General features: G+C 41.8%; 1 protein-coding gene across 2 annotated transcripts in view; it reads left to right on the forward strand.

The window, feature by feature from the left end:
• Positions 1 to 1,145: 1,145 nt before the first annotated feature.
• Positions 1,146 to 23,657, forward strand: part of Arap2 (ArfGAP with RhoGAP domain, ankyrin repeat and PH domain 2) — a 169,855-nt gene continuing 147,343 nt past the window's right edge. For both annotated transcript variants that reach the window (XM_052199605.1, XM_052199606.1), the window contains exons 1-2: positions 1,146 to 1,359; positions 18,523 to 19,560. In XM_052199605.1, the coding sequence (XP_052055565.1) occupies positions 18,665 to 19,560 (896 nt within the window). In that variant the 5' untranslated portion in view covers positions 1,146 to 1,359; positions 18,523 to 18,664. The remainder of the gene's footprint in view (positions 1,360 to 18,522; positions 19,561 to 23,657) is intronic.

Genomic DNA, 23,657 nt, shown 5'->3' on the forward strand with positions numbered 1-23,657 from the left:
CTAGGGCTTCTGTGAAATATTTAGTGTAAAGGAAGCTGCAGCTCGGGCCTCTCTTTACCCCAGGAAAGATGGTGGTTTTAGATGGCAGTTGGTGATGTGAACTCATGAAGGCCTGAGCTCCTGGGAAGCCTCTCACCCTGTGAGCTTCACCCATTATCCTATTTTCATAATAAGGTCTGTGCTTCACTTTAATTGCTTCACTTTCGTCAACAGATACAGCGAGAAGATAAGTACTTTCATGTTTTGAGGGAGAAACTCTGGTAGGTAATCTGTTAAAACAAAACAAAACAAAACAAAACAAAAACGAAACAAAACCTCCAAACAGGAGTATGAAGCTGGTTAGCAAGGATCCTGCTTGCTCCCAGGTAGGTTTCTGGGATTCCCTCTTTTTCATTTTATCACCAAGGTCAGACAAGGACTGATTCAAAGACAGAAAGTCCTTCCAGACTCTTAACAAGCCCCAGGTCTGAGACCTAGTTTCCCAGGGCTAAGTGTTCCTTAGGCCATTGGTGTTACAATGCTTCTCCTCAGATTCATCTCAAAAGGGGGGATCTTAGAATCTGATCGCAACTGGGCAGAATCCCACGTTGGGTTTGATAGATACACTTATTCCTGGAACCTAGGAAAACGGGGTGTCCTAGGTGAGCTTGAAGTTTGGGAAATGCTGAGGCAACAGGGAAAGTTCTCGTAGTTTGGAGCTTCTACGATCAGAGGGGCAGGATCCACCCCATTGGCCATCAGCCCAGGTCAGCGCGCACAGTCCCAGCACCGGGTAGTAGGAATCCGGCGAGGGTCTCCGCGGGAGGGTGACGGGGACAACCCCCCGCCCCCGGACGCGCCCTTCCCTGGTCCCCACTGGGCAGACGCCCTCCAGGTGGCCTGGGCAGCAGGCGCGACCCAGCGGCGGGCAGGCTGACTCAGCCGCGCAGCAATGCTGCGGAACCGGGACGGCCTGCCCCGCCGCCCCCGCCGCTGAGCTCGGGCCGCCCCCGCCGGCCGCGGATCCCCGCCCCCGGGGCTCGGGAGGAAGCAGCCGGGCGCGGCGCCGAGCACCTGGGCGGCCCGGGCGGGCGCGGCTTCCGGGGCTGCGCGCTCGCCCGCCGAGCCCAGCCGCGCTCCCGCCTCCAGGTGCGGCGCGGGGTCCGCCCGCTCGCCTGTCGGGGACAGCGCCCCACGGGGACAAGCCGGCGCTGCGCTGCTCGGGCTAGGCGGCCGCGCGCGAGCAAGGCGAGTCCCCAGGGTGCGCTAGCTACGGTACGGTCCCGGGTGCGAGGACGCCGCGCTTCGGGGCTGCTCCGGATTGTGTGTTGCTTGGACTGCGCTTCCCGCGAGTGGGCGTCAGAAGAGAAACCAAAGGCGGTAAGTGATCGGAAAGCTGCACTTGCGTCTGGGATTTGACCCGGAGGGTGACAGTCAACTCCACCCAACTCTGTCTCATCCTCTGCCCCCGACCAAAAAACAGCCTGGGCGAGTTCCAGGCACTGAGTTCTTTTCTCAGTGGAGGTTATGACTTGGGGCTCTGTGCTACCCCCTGCGCCCCCCGCACCTTTCTGGTTACACACTTAAGAAGGCAGCCCTGTTAATTAACTTTAATTACAATCATTCGGCCTCCACCTGCCCGAACCCAGCACGGTACCAGGGGACCTCTCTGGAGTGCGGTTACCAGGCAGCTCTTTCAGTTTTACTGTGGGAAGCAGTTCTCTTGGGAGAATTGGTGTCCATCTATTAATTGAAGTAAGTTTTTATTTTACTTCATTCTGACATTTTCTTCTTAAAAATCAGTCTTAGATTTCTTGGTGGCGATCTGGAGTTTCATTGACTTGGACGGTTTGTGAAATTATATTGTGAGTAGTAACCTTTGATATTTAGAGGAAAAAAATACAAAAGAATTGATAAGATAAGCTGTGTGGAAAACTGTCTCAGGCTTTTGTAAGTTAGATGAGGGATACCAAGTTTGTCCTTGAAGTATTGGACACTTAGTAGCACCTAAGTTTATTTTTTTTTAAGTATCGGAATAAGCTATTTTTAAAAGTACATTTAATCGGATGTCATTGTTATTCCCAATAATAGCTTTGTACTTACAAGCCCAGTATCGATTTTCTTCACTTAAGTTCTGTGCACCAGAAGTGTATGGAGCCTTGCCTGTAACTAAGTGGAAGGTGGCTATGAATGCAGTAACTTTTTAAAGGAAAGGAAAATACAAGATTTTTATTTATGACATTTATACACTTACAAGAGAAGTATGGTGGGCAAAGACACTTGGTATTCCACCGTTTAACAATGTTTAAAAGAGAGAAACATAAAAGTGGGTCGTGCAAGTAGGCTATATCCTAAAATGGAACTATCCCCTGGCTCCGGTCCAAGGAGAGATTGAACACACATTTTAGGTGCCACCTCACACCAAGAGGGTTTTATATAGACTTGATGTGTCCGAGCCATTTTTTTTTTAAATGCACCTAGAGAGTAAGTCACAAAGCTTGTTAACACGACTTTATATGGGTCTGATTTTCTTGTATTCTTTTTCCTTCCTCTCCTTAGCCTGTCACGTGCATTTTGTGGGTTGCCTGTGAAAAGAGGCTGAGGGTCCACTTAGAAACAAATTCTTGTTTTCCTGACATCTCAAGTTCCCAGTTGTGAGGCTCCTGGGCACTCAGTGAATGCTTTTCAGATTAAAGTACTTTTAGTTACCATGGTTAAATAGAACTCAAGTTATACTGGATTGTAGTTTTTGTTTCTTACATTAGCATTTTGAAACTGTAGTTTTACAAACCTGCTTCTGAGGATTCTGGGTTTTAGACTTCTCCAGGTCCGAGGAGGACACTTTGCCTTCTGTTTTGTTACTTCCTAACACATTTCCTTGCAACTAATGAACTCAGTGTGCTGAACTTGACCATAAAATTCAAAGTATGAATGACAGCCACAGTTCTAATGGTTTCGGTTGTCACGTGCCCCACCCCTTCTTCAGACATGTGTATTGAGTCACTTATTAGTCTTTGCTTTTGCACATGCTAAGCTGTGGAGTGTTTCTGGTTGTTTGTAAAAAGGCTAATCAGGCAATGTCTTCTTATTGGTCCCAGAAATATGTGTTAACTTTTAGCCAAACACATTGAATATAAAAGTAAAAGATAGTGGATACCTTCTTAAGTCATTTCTGTGTTAGAGTTTACTATTTTAGAGTTTAAAAACATTGGTCATGGCGTGGATATATGGCTATATTTCTACCAAGCCTAATGACATGAGTTTGATCCCTAAGACCCAGGGCCTCATAGTGGGACGAGAAAACTGATTCTAGCAAGTTGTCCTCTGACTTCCATGCAAATGCAGTGAGTGTCACTTCCATCAATGCACAGAAACACGTACACACATTAATATACATAAAATATATCCCAAATCAAATATATATTAGTAAAGTAATTTGCCTCACTTTTTCCCTCTTGATCAGAATAGCCGTGCTGTTTTCTTTTAATTATCCTGTGTAGAAATTTTCTTAAAGTTTTTCTCAGCGTCAGCAGAGTTCTCTACTGATGCCCAAGTGAGAACAAACCTGTTCTGATTTGGGTGAGGAAGGAATTTTGTGGAAAGCTATTTGTGAGAGGTGGAGAGAATTATTTTCTGACTTTTATATGCATACAGAGGTGAATGGCTGAGGGAATAAATGGCTATTCATTCCTGAAGGTTCTCAAAAAAAAAAAAGAATAGAAAACGAGAACAGAAAAGAAACAGAAAAACACCACTGGTTATGCTGTGTGGCGGAGTACGCAGAGAGAAGGCTTGGTCTGTCCAACAGCAAGGAAAACTGATCCTTTTCCTGGTTAGCGATGACTTGGGAGGCTGGGGTGGAGACGGTCAGAAGAACTGTGGAGAGAGTTTCACTTCAATCACAAGAAGTTTGGCCTCTTCACTTTCCGGCTGACTTCAGCTGCTATTCTGACATCAGGACTTGTTGGACTCTAGATCCATTGCACCTGCTCCGCCTTCTTGCTGTGGCCTGATGTTTATCTTCTCTCCCTGTGCCTCCTTCTTGGCCTTTGGTCGACTTTCAGGTGTTGGTGTCTCCACCTGTGGCCTTCCTGAAACCCCAGTGAGTAGCTCTTACTCTGACCTCAGCCTTGGAAAGCCCTGACTTTAGTTGTATTACTTAAGTTGATGGGAGATTTCTAGAGTCCCTGATCACTTCTAAAGGATGGTGTCATACCTGCGTGATTTAAATAAAGCATTACACTGCAAACCCTGCAAACTTTAAGGTCACAAAGCTGAGTAAGTGCTGTTTTGCATGCATCATGTTCTTCTGAAAATGTTGTCCTGTCTCCCTAGCCCTTCCTTACTTGTACTGGGCCATTTGGCTCTTGGCTGCTTGTTTATACCCATGCCATTGCCTTTACTTATTGTCAGCCCTAAGTCTGCTCTTTTTTTAACCTCCTGGAGGGAGGACATTGGATCTTCACTTTGTAGCCCTCAATGCTGTTCTCAAGTGAGATAAGCAGTCCTGTTATCTTGAGCTGAAAATATTTCCCGCTATTATCTTGGAGAGAGCCAGTGTCCCTTAAATATTTATTGAAGGAGAAGATGTAAACAAAGGGGAACATAAGTTCAGAGACAGTTGAAGTACTTGTCTTCTCATAAAAACAAGAGACTTTAAGAATCACAGAATCAAGAGGAAGCTCTTGAATTCAGTTGGAAAAAGAGGTCAGGGTGCTATTTATAAATGCAGAGAGGAAACATTCACAGTAGGCTATTTTGAAACATCTGGTTGTTGGTCTAAAACTGTGGCTCTTAAATTCAGAGACATGGTGAATAGATATTTGTACTACAATGTTGAAATGTAATGCACACAAAAATATGTGAGTTTGTATCTTAAGTCTACATGTAAAGCTCTTTGAACTGAACTGTTGTATTGTTTCAGTTTTTGTCTGGATCGATTGAATGCTAAGACTGTGCTCACTATATCGCAAAATGGAATAGAGAAAGGGAGAGTGTATGCCTGCTCTCTTCTCAGTTCAAGATTTTGAAAGGATTGGGTTCAGCTACAGATATGCTGTAGATGGTAGTTGGGGCCAGGAAAGGGTCTGTTTCTAACAGAAAAGATGTAGGTATTGGGCACATGGGTAGGCATCAAGCACAGTGGTACACGAGTTTCTGTTTATCATTCCATGTGAAAACTGTGGAGGATAAAAGCTTTCTTTGGTTGCCCTCAAATTATGGCTTTATTTGACAGATCTCTCCATTAGACTAAAAGACTTTTCAGACCTCAACTAATTAACTCAAAATGTATATGGGAACTTTGAGAGATGTGCTGTGGCCAAGGAGATGATCAAGCACCTAACTATTATGATATTATCTAAAACTCAGAAACATAAGTATTAGGCCTGGCGCACTACAGTCACCCCTCATACTAAGAAAAGGCGTTGGTATCTTGGCTTTGACAGACACACTGAACTCTAGATTGCAGAGTTGTGTTTTGCTGATTGCACAATAAGTGAAAAATAAAAATGTCTCTAAATAATCTTTTCCCTTTCATCCAAAAGCCAAATGATTTTGCTTAGGATTTGGCTATTTTAAGATCAAGTTTCAGTTCTTTTGCATCTAGCAGCTAAGGACTGAATAAGTTGCTATCTGCCAGAAACCCTTCAAAGGGCCAGTGAATATCTAAACATCGCACCCTCAAAAGAGCCTGGAGTTGTGTGTATTATTATCTTCCCAATTGTGACAATGATGAGACCTGGGAGGGAAAGACATTGTGGAAGGCCAAAAAAGGTTGTGTGCAGCCGAGCTGGAATCTTTGGTAATTACTGTAGTCTGGGTCCCAGGTCTAATGTCTTCTGATCTCAAAACACTAATTATGTATCCATCTTACAAGTTTAATAAAGTTCTGCTTAGCTTACTGCTGAATTAAGTTGTTTGTGGGATTACTAGAAAAAAATAATTTGCAGTCCTTTTTTTAAGAAGGTGATGTTACTGTGCAAGCCAAAGGGCAACACTCAAGCCTAGTACATTCATAACATATGATATAATTAAGTGAAATATTGACTAAGTGAAATATAACAGATTAATTAACAGTAGCCAGGCCTCATCATATGTTTCCAGTTCAAGACAGGTTATTTCATCTTACATGTGTTTAATCATAGCAAGTTTATTGGAAACTCTGTAAGGAATTCTATTATGTAAATGCTATAATATAGAGAGGCAATTCTATATATTCTTTATAAATTCTGTCCTCATCTTTAGGAACCCGAATTTTAGGAAAGTTACATAATTTTATGAAAGTACTCAGAACAATACAGAAGACAAAGCCAGAGAGATGGTTCGCTGGGTAATACCATTAACCTGGCAAGACTGACAACTTGAGTTCAATCCTAGGAACCCATACCCAATGTTGAATGTGGTGGTGCTTCTGTAATCCCAGAATGCCTACTATACTATAGGAGATGAAATCCTGAGAATGCCCCCTCCCCCCCGAAACTCATAGGCCTTCCAGCCTGGGGTATATATGTAGCACAGCCTTGGAAACAAAAAAGACCCTACTGTGACATGGCAAGGTTAGAAAGCAGGAACCAGCATCACCCCTATACCACACACACACACACACACACACACACATACGCACACACACACACACACACACACGGGGGGGGGTGAGGGGGGGAGGGAGAGACAGAGACAGAGACTCATACAAAACTATGTGACACAGTGGGAGGAGGAAGGGAAGGGAGGAGGGATGTAGGGGGAAGAGGGGGAGAGAGATCAATAAAATGAATTAGAGAGTGGAGAATCCTGGATTGGGATCCAGGCATTATGGTATCTAGTATGGTGTGGGTGGATTTAATGGAGGATTAAGGGCAGATGGAGTAGGAAAATCTCCTGGACTGATCGTACTGCACTTTCAAGATTGAACTGTCAGAGGAAGGGGAAGAAAATGTTCAAGAGGTTCATTCTGTTTCCTCTCTCTCTCTCCTCTCCGCTTTATCAAATTGCCATCTTCACCACTTTGTCAGTGAACAGTTGAATAGTGTTATGTGTGTGTATGTTCTTGTGCACCAGATTTTTCAGCACTTTTCTTCTTGCTAAGTTGAATCATTATGCCCATCAAACATTAAACACACCCCACCTATCTACTCAGCAATGCTCACAGTTTACCCTTGATTGCTTCAGGTTTATTTGATCACTCACCATAGCACCTACAGGTGTGTTCATATAGTACTTCCCTCTCTCTGACTGGTTTATTTTCCTTAAGAAAACAGGAAGGGGGATAACATTTGAAATGTAAATAAAGAAAATATCCAATAAAAAACATAAAAAAAAATAAATATTAGGACATTTAGAATGCAAGCTCAAAAGAAAAAAAAAGAGTCCTAAAGATTCAGCATCGTGGTAGAACTTTCTATGTGTGTGTGTTAGGCATCCATGTGTGTATACGTGTTTGCTTGTGTCGACATGTGTGGACACATATGCATGTGGAGCTGAGGGTAAACAGAAAAACCTTAGTCACTTTGCATCTCACTTACTGAAAAGGAGTCTTTCCTTTCAACCCAAGCTCACACCTTCTGCTAATCATGCTAGGCAGCCTGATCTCAGGATCCCTGTCTTCTTTTTTTTTTAAATTTATTTTTTTATTTAATATCGTCTTCATTTACGTTGCCAATGGTAAAACCTTTCCTGATATCCCCAACCCCTCCCCTAAGACTCCCCAACCCCTCCCCTTCCTCCTTTCCCCTGCCTCCACTTATATGCTTCCCCCCCAACCTCGGTTTCCCTTTGTTTGGGCCTCTGTTGAGCCTTTACCTGACCAAGGACCATTCCTCCCACTGATGCCCAACAAGGCCTTCCTCTACCACATTTTTGGCTGGAACCATGCATGCCCCTTGGTTGATGGTTCAGTCCCTGGGAGTCTTGGGGCATCTGGGTGGCTGAAATCATTGTTCTTTCCATGGGGCTGTAAACCCCTTCAGCTCCTCTAGACCACCCTCCAGCTCCTCCATTGGAGACTCTATACCCAGTCTAATAGTTGGTTGTTAGCATCTGCCTCTGTATTTGTGAGGCTCTGGCAGGGCCCCTCTGGAGACAACCATAGCATGTTCCTTTTGGTATACACTTCTTGTTGTCCATAGTAGTGCTAGGGTTTGTTGACTGTTTATAGGATGAATCCCCAGGTAGGGCAGTCTCTGCGTGGCCTTTACTTCAGTCTCTGCTCCACACATTGTCTCCCTTATTGCCCCTGTGAGTATTTTGTTCCCTTTCTTAGAGGAACCGAAGCACCCTCACTTAAGTCCTCCTTCTTCTTGAGCTTGGTGAATTGTAACTTGTTGATTTTGAGCTTTTGAGCTAACATTCGCTTATCAGTGAGTGCATACCATGCGTGTTCTTTTGTGATTGGGTTGCCTCACTCAGGATGGCACTTTCTAGTTCCATCCATTTGCCTAAGAATTTCATGAATTCATTGTTTTTAATAGCCGAATAGTACTCCATTGTGTATATATACCATAGTTTCTGTATCCATTCCTCTGTTGAGGGACATCTGGGTTCTTTCTATCTTCTGGCTATTATAAATAAGGACACATGAACATAGTGATGCATGTGTCCTTATTACATGTAGCAGCATCTTCTGGGTATATGCCCAGGAGTAGTATAGCTGGGTCCGCTGGTAGTACTATGTCTAATTTTCTGAGGAATTGCCAAACTGATTTCCAGAGTGTTTTTCCCAGCTTGCAATCCCACCAACAATGGAGAAGTGTTCCTTTTCCCCCACATCCTCTCCAGCATCTGCTGTCCCCTGAGTTTTTCATCTTAGCCATCTTCTCTCTATCAAGTGTGGAGAGTACAGGAAAGCTGCCACACCCACCTGGTATCTACATGGGTACAGGGGACCAGAATTCATGTCCGTATGCTTATAATGCATGTGTTTTACTGTCAGTCATTCTCTAGCTTCCATTTCTTAAAAAAAAAAATAACAACAACAACAACCCCCCCCCCCATTGCTTGGATGCATATTTTGATCATTCATGTGCCTATATTCCTTGGGTAGCTCCTTTTGTTCTCATTGGAAGTCGATTCTTCCTGTGCCAATCCTTTCTCTTGAGGTTCAGCCATATTATTACCCTCACCACTGCTTGCTCATTTGGCCAGTAGATATTATTTTGTTCTTATTTGATTGTTTTATTTTTGACTTTATATTTTGCCAGGTGAATTTCCTGGTACTTATACCTAAGCAGTCTTTCTGAAATGATTTGTTCAGAATAAATATTACTGAAGTGTATATTACCATTGCTATAAAAAGTGATGACAGAGATGTTTACCATTAACTTGTTATTGGCTGTTAAATCTCAAGCAATTAACATGTAAATGAACTGAGCCTTCTGTATTTAACCACTTATATGGATAGCCACAACTGTAATAAACCTAAAGGTTATATCACACTTGGGCTTGCAAGTTATAGATTATAGTAGTTTAAGTAGGACTCTTTCGTGTAGTGATTCTCAACTTGTGGGTGGCAACCTCTTTGTGTTTATATGTCAAATGTTTACATTATAGCTCATAGTAGTAACAAGATTACAGCTATGAAGGGGCAAAGGAATAATTTTATGGTTGGGGTTACCACAACCTGAGGAACTGTCTGAAAGAGTCAAATCTTAGGAAAGTTGAAAAACTCAGCTCTAGTGAGGCTGAGTGTTCATGCACAGGGCACTAAGAGAGGAAGAATGTGACGCTATTATCTGTTTACCATTTGGTCAACTGAGTTTGCTATAAAGAAACATCAAGGTCAACAGTGGGACTTGCTTTCCAAGGGAACTGTGAGACTAGCAGGAAACCTACATAGATGATACACAACAATGAGGAGTGTTGTAAACAGTGTATGTCCCAGGGAAAATGACTAAGAGTGAGTGTGTCTGGAGAAACAGAGATAAGCTAGTGGTTTAATAAAAACATAGGGTTGAGAAGATCCTAGTCTGTGGGTGGCCACATGTAACTGAGATGACCAGGTTGAGGGACATGTCTTCCTATAAGGACTTTAATTCTGCCACATAATGGGATACGTAAGGAAGTGGCAGTTGGGAGGGATGACTAAATCTCCGTTGAAATTTGAACTTGGGCCTAAATATTCAAGGCAATGGCACTATGAGGTTAGTTTAGACCATCAACTTTCTAGTCTGTTTTTTTTTTTTTTATCTTTTTTTTAATTCGATATATTTTTTATTTACATTTCAAATGATTTCCCCTTTTCTAGTCCCCCACTCCCTGAAAGTCCCATAAGCCCCCTTCCCTCCCCCTGTTCTCCCACCCACCCCTTCCCACTTCCCTGTTCTGGTTTTGCTGAATACTGCTTCACTGAGTCTTTCCAGAACAAGAGGCTACTCCTTCGTTCTTCTTGTACCTCATTTGATGTGTGGATTATGTTTTGGGTATTCCAGTTTTCTAGGTTAAGATCCACTTAGTAGTGAGTGCATGCCATGATTGATCTTTTGAGACTGGGTTACCTCACTTAGTATGATGTTCTCTAACTCCATCCATTTGCCTAAGAATTTCATGAATTCATTCTTTCCCATGGCTGAATAGTACTCCATTGTGTAGATATACCACATTTTTTGCATCCACTCTTCTGTTGAGGGATACCTGGGTTCTTTCCAGCTTCTGGCTATTATAAATAGGGCTGCTAAGAACATAGTGGAACATGTATCCTTATTACATGGTGGGGAATCCTTTGGGTATATGCCCAGGAGTGGTATAGCAGGATCTTTCAGAAGTGATGTGCCCAGTTTTCTGAGGAACTGCCAGACTGATTTCGAGTGGTTGTACTAATTTGCAACCCCACCAGCAGTGGAAGAGTGTTCTTCTTTCTTCACATCCTTGCCAACACCTGCTGTCTCCTGAATTTTTTAATCTTAGCCATTCTGACTGGTGTAAGGTGAAATCTCAGGGTTGTTTTGATTTGCATTTCCCTAATGACTAATGAAGTTGAGCATTTTTTAAGATGCTTCTCCGCCATCCGAAGTTCTTCAGGTGAGAATTCTTTGTTTAACTCTGTACCCCATTTTTTAATAGGGTTGTTCGGTTTTCTGGAGTCTAACTTCTTGAGTTCTTTATATATATTGGATATTAGCCCTCTATCTGATGTAGGATTGGTGAAGATCTTTTCCCAATTTGTTGGTTGCCGATTTGTCCTTTTGATGGTGTCCTTTGCCTTACAGAAACTTTGTAATTTTATGAGGTCCCATTTGTCAATTCTTGATCTTAGAGCATACGCTATTGGTGATCTCTTCAGAAACTTTCCCCCTGTACTGATGTCCTCATAAAGCATGGAATTAAGTGAAATGATAAAAGTACATTTTCTCAACATCACTTCCTCTTTTGCTTGTTTGTGTGGAAGGAGATTGTTCAGTGTTGTCTTTATGGATACTTGGAGTTAATATCTTAGTATTAAACAGTGAACTTTCTTTTTCTTTTTTTTCCCGTGACTATATTTTTCACTAAAAGAGAAGAGAACATCTCTTCACTCTGTGACCTGAACTAGTTGGCACACTATCTTATTGACATGATGCCTTTTAATCTGAGGAATAAGCTACATGTCCTCCAAAATTTACTGACAAGTTATAGGCAGTTTTTTTCTTCAACCACAACATATAGGGAACTGATTCATTTGTGTTGGGAGTGAAAATTGGTACCATTTTGATGATATATTGCATCACCTCTCCTGACTGTGCTGCTCAGTCACTGAGATGAACAGAAACAGTTTCCAGCATCCATTGGCTCTATTGTCCCAGGAGACAGTACCATTCTACTGGGAACGACTGTTCTGGAAGACAATAATCTTCCATTGTTGTTCGACTCTGTAAGATATGTATTGTAGGACATAGAAAGTCACATTCACTTTTGCAACTATGCTCAGAATTTCATCTTAATCATGTGATCTTATGGTTTTTAAACCTATTATTTTATGACAGTTGCAGCTTCCAGTTTACCTAGATTTAAGATGGGCTTCCTTAATCGATTAAACTTCATGAAATCTGTTTCTCCAAATGCTTTTTTTTTATCCTATGATAAGGAATTACAGCCAATGGAGGTGATTCTAGAAATTCCAGAATTTGCCTGTCTGAGCACTCGGTACCCTTATAATTTAATGAAGTGACTGAGGTACAAACCAAATTTTATTCTTGTTTTCTTTCCTACTTCAAAGAGACAAAGCAGGCTCCACTGGGAAAGGGTGAAGACAGCAAGAAGTGAAGAGGGTTCAGGGGCCTGGGTTTTCTTACCCGAGGCAGGAGGAGAGGTCATAGCTGCCCAGCAGCTGCTTTGGCGAGACTCCCACTGATTTCCTGCCATATTTGACTCCCAACCTGTAAAGACCTCTTAGTGGTTAGATGGACTGGAGGAACTTGAATCTGTTCTATCACTGCAACTTACTAGCTTGTTGACTTAGAGACTGCATTTTAAAATAATGAATACTTCCTACCTGCCATCCTGAATACATAAGAGATATCAGGTAGTAGGGGGGAAAACTGGATTGGGTACAATTAAAGCAAGAGTAAAGTAGCTATGTGCACTTACAAAAGTAGCTGGTGGAGGAAGCACTCTCTGAAAAAAGACATCCGATGAGACTAAGTAACTGATGGAGTGAGCAGTGGGTATGTGGGATATGTGCTGTAGATGAACTGAAGAGATGAAAGAGAGATACCATGTTAGACACGCTGTGGTTGTCAGTGGAGCCAGAGCAAGGGAGCAGGAATGCAGAAGTTGGGGAGAGGGTTAGGATGTGGTTTGTGTTACAAGCATAATTCATTATGTATTGAGAGTCTGCAAAATTCAGGGAGGGAAGCAAGACAGAATTAGAGATATTGGTTCAAGGACCTATTATAGTGTTCTAAGGAAAGTAAGATAGTGGCTTGGGTGGTTGGCAGCAGGGAAATTGAGGAGATGTAGTCGGATTCAGGTTAGAGCTCAAGTAAGATAATAAGACTGTTTCTTAAGTGACACACAGGTTATGCTGGCATCATATGCGTGCAAGTGGTATTCCCCTTCTGTTTGCTTCCTCATTTAAGTAAAGGAGGGTAGTATGGTTTTGTGCACAGTCATGTTTACAGTGCATATCATTTGTACCATGTCTCAACACATGCTGTAGGATGTTTATGAACAGTACTTTGGTGTTTATTGGGAAAGTTTGGAAGGTGATCGACATCTTGACAGAATGTATTATGGGGTGATAGTAAAATAATAAAGGGCAATCCAGACTTGGTGTTCCTTGTATGTTAGTTGGTGTTCTAAATACTTCAAATGTGTTAACTCATTCACTCCTCATAGCAGCCTGGGGGCTGGTATAGGAATGAGTTTTACTGATTTTCTGTTGAGAAAGCCGAAGTAAAGAGACACTGAACATTTATCCAGGTGCATACACCCCGGAGGTGGTGACTTTTATTTGATCCAGGTCATGGTTCAGACTCTGTTTTTCCCTGAAGTAGCCCATAGAATGAGCAAACTATGGCTAAGATTATGCTCTGAATGTGTTTGTCCTCTCAAACACAGAGGATGTGAAACCAGAGCCCCCTAAGGTAACAACTCTCCAAAGGTGGGACCTTTGGGAGGGGATTGAATCACAACTACTGTGGAGCATTTGTGGATGACATTAGTGAGGTTATAAGATGCAAAGAGCAAATGTCCTTGTGTCACCTCTAATGCAAGGTGTGAGAGCATAAGTGGGAGGAGCCTAGGCCTCACTAGACCATCAGGTACCTTCCTCTTGAATTTATTGTGCTCCAGAACTGTGAGCAGTACATCACTACTGTTTATAAGTTGTCAGTTTAAGCTATTTTGTCATAACAGCACAACTGGCATGAAGCAACTCTCTTTGTCTTTGAGATCTAACACAAACGTGATTTTATTTCCATCTCCATGTTTCTTCCATTACTCTGTAGGGTATTAAAAGATCAGTCTCTAAACAGAAACTGAAATATTCTCCACATAGATCTATACCTAGCATCCCAGAACACTAAAAATGGTGTGGAACATATTAAAGTGTGGAGAGGGGTTGGTACAGATGGTAGAGATGGTTTCAAAGCCAGAATATTAAAGAAGTCTCTGTCTCTGTCTCTGTTTCCCTCCTTCCCTTCCTATGTCCCTTCCTCCCTCCCTCCATCTGTGTGTGTCTGTATATGTGTTTTGTTTTTATGCCTAGTTTTCCCCTGTATTTATTATATGCATATATTCCTCTGGGTGGGTGAATCAAAGACAAGGCAGGCCAAAGGCTACATTCAAAACTCCCTTTGCTATCACTCAACATGGTGAGTAGGCCTAAACAGACTGCTTCTTTCTCATGACATGAAATAAGTTCTCCCATGGACCTTTGGACCTTGAACTCCTCTCTACACTTCAAATCTGTCTCTGTGCTTCCTCTAAGAGCAGAAAGGAATCAACAGTAGGAAATTCTAAGTCATGAGCATACGCCTTGTAATGGAGTTGAATGGGTAGTGTGGGTGAATGGTAGGCAGTGTTTGAGTAGAATGGCTTCTGCCTCTTGATCTATAACAATGCTCAAGTACCTCCGAGTGTTTGCCTTTCATAGAAAACAAAACTGAATCGCCATGTTGAACCCATACTTGAGTGCTTGCTTCTAGGAAGTGAAGGAGGTGAGGTTTGATCGTAGCTTGACCTCATGTTTGTGCAGTGTGTTGAGAGGGTTAGGATTTTCCATTCAAGGGAAAAGAGTGATAAGGTACAACTCCAAGGGTGTCTCCAGAGTGGGCTTGAGCAATGTAGAGGATTTGGAACTCGATTTACCACAGTCATTGCACAGCCCAAGTATGTATGGTGGGTGCTGAGACACACTTCCAGCCCTGCAATCCATAGTTGTTACTGTCTAGCAGATTTCTACACAAGTCCCTGGAGAATCCTTAGTCAGACCATGCCTTTAAATAGCCCCATGGGAAGCACAGAGGGCTGCTGTTGTCTCCTGTGAAAGAGTGTCCCCATCTCTTTGTGTCACATTATTTTCTTTGGAACAGAAGTCTCCTAGGATAAGACTTGACTTGACCTATGAACATCATTGCACTGTCTATGGTGGAGAGCTTCTTCCATGTCTCCAATGTTTTCCAGCTTTGTAGCCATATTTAGCATATTGAATACTAGCAGAGAATTGGTGTTAGGTAGAACACTGATATATCTGTCCTCAGCTAAGACACCCTGGAAATAAACTATATACTGTGAAAGGAATGACTGTGTATGAGAACACAGACACACTCCAAACAAGCAAATCTAGCAATATGAGTTTTTCAGTTACTTCCATTCCTGATAATCCAGCTCCACAACTCACATTCTGAGAGCTTGTTATAGTTACATATGGAGAAAAGGGCATGTCATTCTATTTTAGGGGCCCAACTGTTACCTACATAGAGGAGGTAATACCTGCCTCCTCAGAACTATACATGGTGCACAGAGAAGAAGATATGACATATGCTAAAGGAACAAAAATAACTAGCTTCCTGTCTCTGGGATAACAGTTAACAATGAGCTGAAGCGAGGGAGGGATGCTGGTAGACTGAGAGAGTTGGAATATGATTGGAGACTTCTTAACAGAGTTGACTTCCCACAAGGAGACAGTCTCACGTATGATGCTTGGCATATACTTACTCTTTACATTAGTATAATCTGATGCTGTTGTTTTTATTGTTTTGCTTTTTTTTTTTTTTTTTAAAGAGAGGCTAGCCCATGGCCTAGCACTGTAAGAAACTTCAGCTTGACAATTATGAGACTGATTTTTGTAAATCACTGATAAATGGAATAAGGGAAAGAAGAATCATCAGGAGCACTTGCAGTTTCTTAAGCAATAGGTGTGGCCCTGGGAACAGGCAGGAAGAAGAGAGGAGTATGGAAGCGAGTTGTCATGACAAATTACCAGTTGATATAACAAAATACCTTAGACTGTGTGGCTTAAGGAACAGTAATGTATTTCTCATAGAGGCTGTGTCAAGTTGCTGGCAGGCAGATTCTGATTCCATTCTTGTGAGCACCCTTTTCTTGCCTTGTCCCCAGGTGGGTGGGGTTGTTATGACCTGGGCAAGGGAATAGCAAGCTTTGTGATATCTCTTACAAGCATCTAAACCTATTGTATCAGAATGGCATCATTTAAGGAATCACTACCTCCAAATAGAGTTCCACTGAGGGTCAGGGCTTCAGCACAGGAACTTGGGAGTAGAGGTGTGCTTAGGCTATAGCAAAGAATGAAGTCAGTAGTTTGTCCGTTTCCTGTGTGCACTTGGTGACAAAACAGTGGGCTCGGGGAATCCTTCTGGATCTCAGATTTGAGGGACTAGGGGTGGGATAGGTGATGGATACTGCTTATAGAAAAATCTGAAATTGTCTTGAAGTATTTCTATGCTATGCTAAAATTGTTTTTGTTGTGCTAATAGTTTTTCTGTGAGAGCTGGTAAACATGACGGTGCCATTTGGAATTTATTTGACCCCAAAGGACAGTTCTTCTGATCCTTTAAATTATTCACCAGTACATTGTGCTTATAACTCATAATGAGCTGGATTCTCGACTTACTTATTATGTACATTGTAGCAGTTAGTTTCAGCTATAGTCCTGAAAAATAAATTTTATATATATATATAAAATCAACTACAAAGTTAAGTGGTTTGTATTTGGTAGTGTGGGTTAGCACCCTCCCCCACATCTTCCATGACACAGGCATTTCCTGCTTTATTGCGTTTTAAGTTCTCTGCTTCTATAGTAAGGTCTGAACAAAAACGGATGCTCTCCTCTAAGGCTCTCCCTGTTTGACCGTGTTTGCTGATTCTTTTTTTTTTAAGTATTTAAGGCAGAACTTTATGTTCCCTTGTACATGCTGAGTCTGTGCAGTGCCCTTTGTGGGCAACAGCAGACATCATGTCCAGAGAGCGACACTGCAGAAAGGAAATTGGTTAGGGAACTTTCCCTTGCTTGTTTTATGTTTTGTTATGATGTTTATATAGTGATTCTTTTCCTTGAAGCATAAGGTATAGAAATTTGCACAGACTGAACACACCCATGTAGCCCACACTGAGATAAATTAGCTTTTTGAAAAGCCTATGATGCTAGGGCTGGTGGCATACACCTATAATGACGAGCTATTCTAGGTTAATTTTGAAGGTTCATAGATTTGGGCTCAAGATGTAGTTCAGAGCCAGCTATCTCAACATAGTGAAATCACTTCAAGCTTTGTTAAAGGGTGGGAAGCTTCTCTATAGAGCACTCACATATAAGTGGGGCCCTGGGCTCCATCTTTGCTACTGAAAAATACAAAAAAGGAAATACAGGGATAGAAAAGAAAGCAAAAGCTTTGCGGAAAATGGAACCTGCTATTTCACTCTGCCAGGAACACACTGAAGGAAAACATGGACCTTTAAACTTTACACTGCATCCTCTTCTTACTGGTATTCCTATACTTAGAAATTACCTAATTATTACTCAGCTGGGGTTACTTTGCTTATTAATACTGACTGCTAACACATAATGCTACCTGCTCTTTTGAAATGTAAGGAGCAGTGGGGTCTGCCTGCCTCTTAAGGGTCAGAAACAATAGTGGAAGTTGTTTCTAAAAAGCAGCTGTGAAGAAAAAGTACCAGTCTCTGAGCCATCAAGAGAATAATCTGTCAGTGTTTTGGGGGGACTCTTGTTTAATACACCTACTTTATGACTATTTAATATTAATTCTAAGTCTTGTATCTGACTGTATGCTTACTATTTGACTGGAATGCACTCCTTGGGAAGTTGCCTAGGAACACCTGGAGTTTTAATTAATTTTTTCACATATCATATTGTTCTCTTTGGAGAATATTCATCAGGTCTTTATCTTGCTCAGCTGTGTTCTATTTTTGAATATTTTTAGTTTTTTTTTTTTTTAGGTGAACATTATAGAATTTCTACAAAGGCTTTGAGAATCAGTCTTTATTATTCCCCCTCCTTTTTTGTTTTTGTTTTTGTTTTTTTGGGGTTTTTGTTTTGTTTTGTTTTCGAGACAGGGTTTCTCTGTGTAGTCCTGGCTGTCCTGAACTCACTCTGTAGACCAGGCTGGCCTCGAACTCAGAAATCCATCTGCCTCTGCCTCCCAAGTGCTGGGATTAAAGGTGTGCTCCACCACTGCCAGGCATTTCCCCTTGTTTTCTCAGCTAATGATATAAATTAATTTTTGTCACATGTAGGCATTTGTGAGAGTCGGTTTAATTTTGGTATTATGACAGCACTTCTGCTCTGCAACTTTGTGTTAAGCCTGGGAATTGGCCTTCAGGGCCACAAAACAGTCTAGTCTCGTGACTGGTGCCTTATTCCTGATTTGTGTAAGTTTAACATAAAGCCAGGCTTTGCTAGTTGAAACCTGGGCTTGGGGGTAAAGTGATTGCTTAACATGTCTAAAGATTCTGAGTTGATTCCCAGGACCACTAAAAGAAACTGTGTGTGTGTGTGTGTGTGTGTGTGTGTGTGTGTGTGGTGTGTGTGTGTGTGTGTGTGTGTGTGTGTATAATATCTCCTTATAATGAACATATCCTAATTATCTTTTCCAGGTATGAGCACACGAACAGAAAATAACATATAAAAACTTTTGTCAGAAGTGATAGAGGCGAAAAAATACACATAAAGAATTAAATCCTTGTGTGCGTCTCATTGTGCAGCTTTTAATACTCACATAGTAATGAAGCCACCATTATGTCCTCAGTCAGTGAAGTAAATGTGGACATCAGAGACTTCCTGATGAGCATCAATCTGGAGCAGTACCTCTTACATTTCCGTGAATTTGGTTTTTATACTGTGAAGGACTGCACATCCATAAATGACAGCGTGCTGCATCAAATTGGAATATCACCTACAGGACACCGTAGGAGGATACTTAAACAGCTACAGATGATCTTTTCAAAAATGCAAGACTTCCCAATATATGCAAATGTGCAAAAGACAAAGAACGGCAGCACCACAAAAGAACAACACAGTGCTCCATCTTCCAGCAGCAACGCCTGCATAGAATGTTCTGATTCTGTTACTGTCCATAGACCTGGCCCGACACCATCTGAGACAGTTACAACCGGTACCATTAGTGAAGGAAACTGTCAGTCTCCTAAATCACAGGATAAGCTATCTCCTTCTTCACATGACCTACCCTGTCCAGAAGAAGAGCTACACCAGAATGTGGATTCTTTGCAAGATTCTTTATTTGATCGTGTAAATATTAAAATAGATTCTTTGATTCCCAAGAAGGCTGTGGATTATACTGCTGGAGAAGAACAGAGAGAAAACGTCAACTTGCTATCAGAAGACTCCAGCAAGGCACTTAGCACAAACACTCCATGTCTCCCCTCTGTGGACTATCCACCCTCAGAAACACATTCTGGAAATGGAACTAATGGCGTGTTAGAAAGCTTCCCACCAGCCCCATTCTTTCAGTTTCAAGGAGAGATGGTGGTGAATGAATTGTATGTTCCATCCTCACCAGTCCACAGCCCCATGAGAAGCCGGAGCAAGCTGGTTTCCAGACCTTCTCGATCGTTTCTACTGAGACACCGCCCTGTACCAGAGATCCCAGGGTCAACAAAATCAATTTCAGGGAGGTAAGCATTGGGACAGAAACTTTGCGTATTTATTATGAGAGACTATTCATCTTTAGCAACACTGTTTTCAGCAGTTCTTTCTAACATTTGTACTAGTAAACTAGTTTTTCCATTGCTCCTCTTCCAGAGATTTTACCTCTGTGTTTTTTGTACTGCATGTAACTCCCTAGACTCTGTTCCCAGTTCACACATGTGTAGCTACTGGGGACTGTAGCTTTCTTCTCTTTCATTGGGAGCCTGCCTTTCCTTTGCTCCCCCTGGATATTCCTTCTCTTATGACCCCTCCTCATCTGGTATTGTGTTCCATTAGACTAGATCACATGTTCGAGTTGCTGACTCTCTCCCCTTCATTATTTACTCTTTGGCAGGGAATGTACTTTTAATGCCAGTTTCCCATTGCCTGGCACACTGCTTGGCACCAATTAATAATTCAACACAAATCTGTTGAACTTGGAAGTAGTTGCACCGGGCGGGAGGACATAGAAGAAGAAAAGCTTTGCAGTCTAGTGCAGAAGACAAGTGTAGAAAGTAAAATTTAAAAGTAACAAGTGAAAAGATCAGGGACATACCCGTGTTCATGAACCTCAGAACTCCAGAACCCCAGAGAGACCTACTAAATACAGTTGGGTTGCAAGTATTCTTAAGTAGCCAGATTATTTCAAAGAAGCTGACTTAAAGCTTAAGAGATTCTTTCATCGTTTATTAGTTATACTTAAAATGGTTTGGGTTTTCTCCAGGGATGGGTGGGGTATGACCTCCCCATCTTTCCACTGATTGCTACACTTGGTTCTGCTGGGAAGTGAGGTGTGGTTCAGGCTTGATGGCTCATGCTGTGGAGCTATAGAGCTTTTCAGGTTTTCGGCTCACACTGCAGGCTGACACCTCTTGCTAAGGCAGCTTTCCAGCCCAAATCTGTGGCTGCTACTGAGTCTTTTGCCTGTGGGATCCTTGGCCATTGAAATTGTATTTGCAAGTGAAGAGGTAACAGTACATCTCTGTAAAGTGTAGCAATGTATGACCTGGTTGAATTTAAGTATTTCTAATATATTAGAACATAAGGTCTTTGAGGGGTGAGACCATAGTTAATTTCTCTTCACCATGATAGCCCTGACACCAATAGTGAAGTCTGGTGTTTGCTACGAATAAGCAATAAAAATATTATCTATAAAATATGCAATCCCCTGTTTGCTCCATAACTTTTAGTCTGTCCATTCTTCACAAAGACCCTGGAAATTAGGGTGATTCTCTCCGTGATACTTGTTGGGATACAATCTTCAGTTCATTTTTTTAGAGTCTCAGGTTCAGGGAACTGAGATCTGATTCCAGAGAGGTGTCAGTGCCATCAGATAGGCAAAACCTGGTGTTTACCAATAATCAGTGGTAATAATGTTGTTTAAGTGCTGAGGCTCTAGCTTCTTTATAAAGTCCAGAACCTACTTCTTTTTTCCTCTTCATTTTTGTTCAGTATTTATTTTTAGAAACACTAGGCAATAAACATAGTTTAAAAATCACCATTAACCAAGTCCCGAGGAACATGATCGCTGTAGGAGAAGACCGCAAACTGAGTTATATGCAATCATTACAATATGTTGACTGAAAGTTTAGCATAAGAAATATATCTTGAGATGATAAAAGATGTTAGTAAAAAAGGAAGAAATTGTAAGAAAAATGTATAATATTATTATAATATTCAAGAATTGCAATACAGAGCATTTTGGGGTCCTGGTTGCACTGCTGACTATTTGTGATCATGGCTGGAGCCCGGATTGCTAGTACAATGGGATGTAACTGTAGACTTGGCCTCTTCATAATTCCCAACATAAAGATTATAATGACATCATTTCTCCCTTCTCCCTTCTCCTTCCCATATGTCCCATATACCCCTCCTTTCTCTCTTTCAAATTCATGGCCTTTTTTTTGTATTAATTGTTGCTACATGCATATATGTATATGTGTTTCTAAATACAACCTACTAACTCTGTATAATGTTACTTGTAAATATTTTTTTCCAGGGCTACAGATTGGTGTGCTATTCCCTGGAAAAGTCTATTTCTCACACTCTGAGAATCCCTTAGTTACTGTATAGTTCTTCCCATAGAGCTGAGGCCCTTGGAGCTTCCTCCTTCTCCAGTCTATGTCACCATGTCTGTTGCTGCTGTCTTGTTCAGATCATGTTTAGGCAGTTACATTAGTGAGACTTTATGTGTATAGCTTCTGAAATTACTAGGAGACATTCTCACAGCAAAACTCCCTGATTCTCTAGATATTTTTTAATTTTTCTTTTGTACTTCATTACTTTATTTAGTCATTCACTTTATATCCAGATCGAAGTCCCCCTCCCTCCTCTCGTATTAGTCCCCTCCCACTGCCTTTCTCCAGTTACCCTCTTCTCAGAAAAGGGAGGTGCCCCACCTGCCCTGGCACATCAAGTCTCATCAGTACTAAACACATCCTCTCCCACTACAGCCAGACAAGGCAACCCAGCTGGGAAAGGGATCCAAAGATAGTCTTTCTGGCCCCTCTTCTGCAGTGTTCCTTAAGCCTTAGGTGAGGAATTTGTTTTGTAGATATATCCAAGGATTGGATTCTATAAGTCAAGATTTTAATTGGTTGTAGTGTTTTTTTTCTTTTATAATAGTCTCTGTCTATGGCATTACGTTTCTTTGAAGAGGACTACACATATCTGGCTATAAGCACAAATATGATAATATTCAGGTATTATTCTAGTTTAAAAAAGTAGCGTTAGTAGTTCTCTTCCAGGATTTATGATTTCACTAGCCCTGGATAGTGACCGTGTTTCCAGTACCAGATCTCACTTCCATCTTGTTGAATGGGTCTTAAGTCTAGTTAGAGAACTCTCGGTTACCACCAAGGTATACATGTCACTACTGTACCCTTAGGGTTATCATGCCATGCTATTATAGTGGAACCCGATTTCTTAATATTCATCTTAAAAAGTTTTCTTCATATATAAGAATTCAACTCAAGATTATAAATCACTCATTATTATATAACCCTCTAGCTTTAAAATACTTGCTAAATTTGAATAATTAAATAAAAGTCCACAAGTCTTCCTATGTCAGAAGGATGTGAAGCTGGGTAGTGGTGGTGCACACCGTTAATCCCAGCACTTGGGAGGCAGAGGCAGGTGGATTTCTGAGTTCGAGGCTAGCCTGGTCTACAGAGTGAGTTCCAGGTCAGCCAGAGTTACACAGAGAAACCCTGTCTCACCCCTACCCCCAACAAAAAAAAGAAGGATGTGGGAGAGGGTCTGCTGCTGTGAATGCATACAGGAAAACTGAATCCTTTGGTAAGTCTGGGAAAAACTGTGAGAAAAGAAGTCAGATGGCCCATGGTATCTTTGCAGGTTTTAAAGACACTGATGCTCCTAAGTAGCTGCACAGGGTCTGTGGCACTGCGCTCCCATCTTCTGAGAGTCCCAACAGGATTACAGAACTAGATGGATGTTGGAGTGAGGGCAGAAAGCATCACAGACAAGTACTAGCATTCCTGGTACAGGAACCATCCTAGAGAAGAAAGGCCAGAGGAACCGTGAGAACGGAACCGTGAGAACCAACACACTTCGAATGGGGCAAAGGGTAACCAACTGTGAAAAGGACACTGATTCTGTATACAGTGTAACAACAGCTAACGGTTCTTTTCTTATGAAGAATGTACAATTTACTCTGGGTCTAGTGGCATCTCTGTCTGTCCTTGAGGATAAGGATGCTATTCCTTTTCCTGGGAAACTTCATCTGCTTTTAAGAAATAATGCCAAGGTTAGAGCAGTGCCCTCCCACCTTCTGTTTTTAAACTCTTGAATGAAGTGCCTTTGATTTACAACAGTCCAGAGGCCAGAGGGGTTTAGTTTGGACTGCTTTGGATAGAAAGACATCTCTGTATCACATGAAAGCCTCTTGATATTTAAACTGAGAATTTTTTTTGATGTAGCCTTTTTTTTATTCGATATATTTTTTATTTACATTTCAAATGATTTCCCCTTTTCTAGCCCCCCACTCCCCGAAAGTCCCATAAGCCCCCTTTTCTCCCCCTGTCCTCCCCCCCACCCCTTCCCACTTCCCCGTTCTGGTTTTGCC

The sequence above is a fragment of the Apodemus sylvaticus genome, chromosome 11 (assembly GCF_947179515.1).
Source record: "Apodemus sylvaticus chromosome 11, mApoSyl1.1, whole genome shotgun sequence".
Taxonomy (NCBI): domain Eukaryota; kingdom Metazoa; phylum Chordata; class Mammalia; order Rodentia; family Muridae; genus Apodemus; species Apodemus sylvaticus.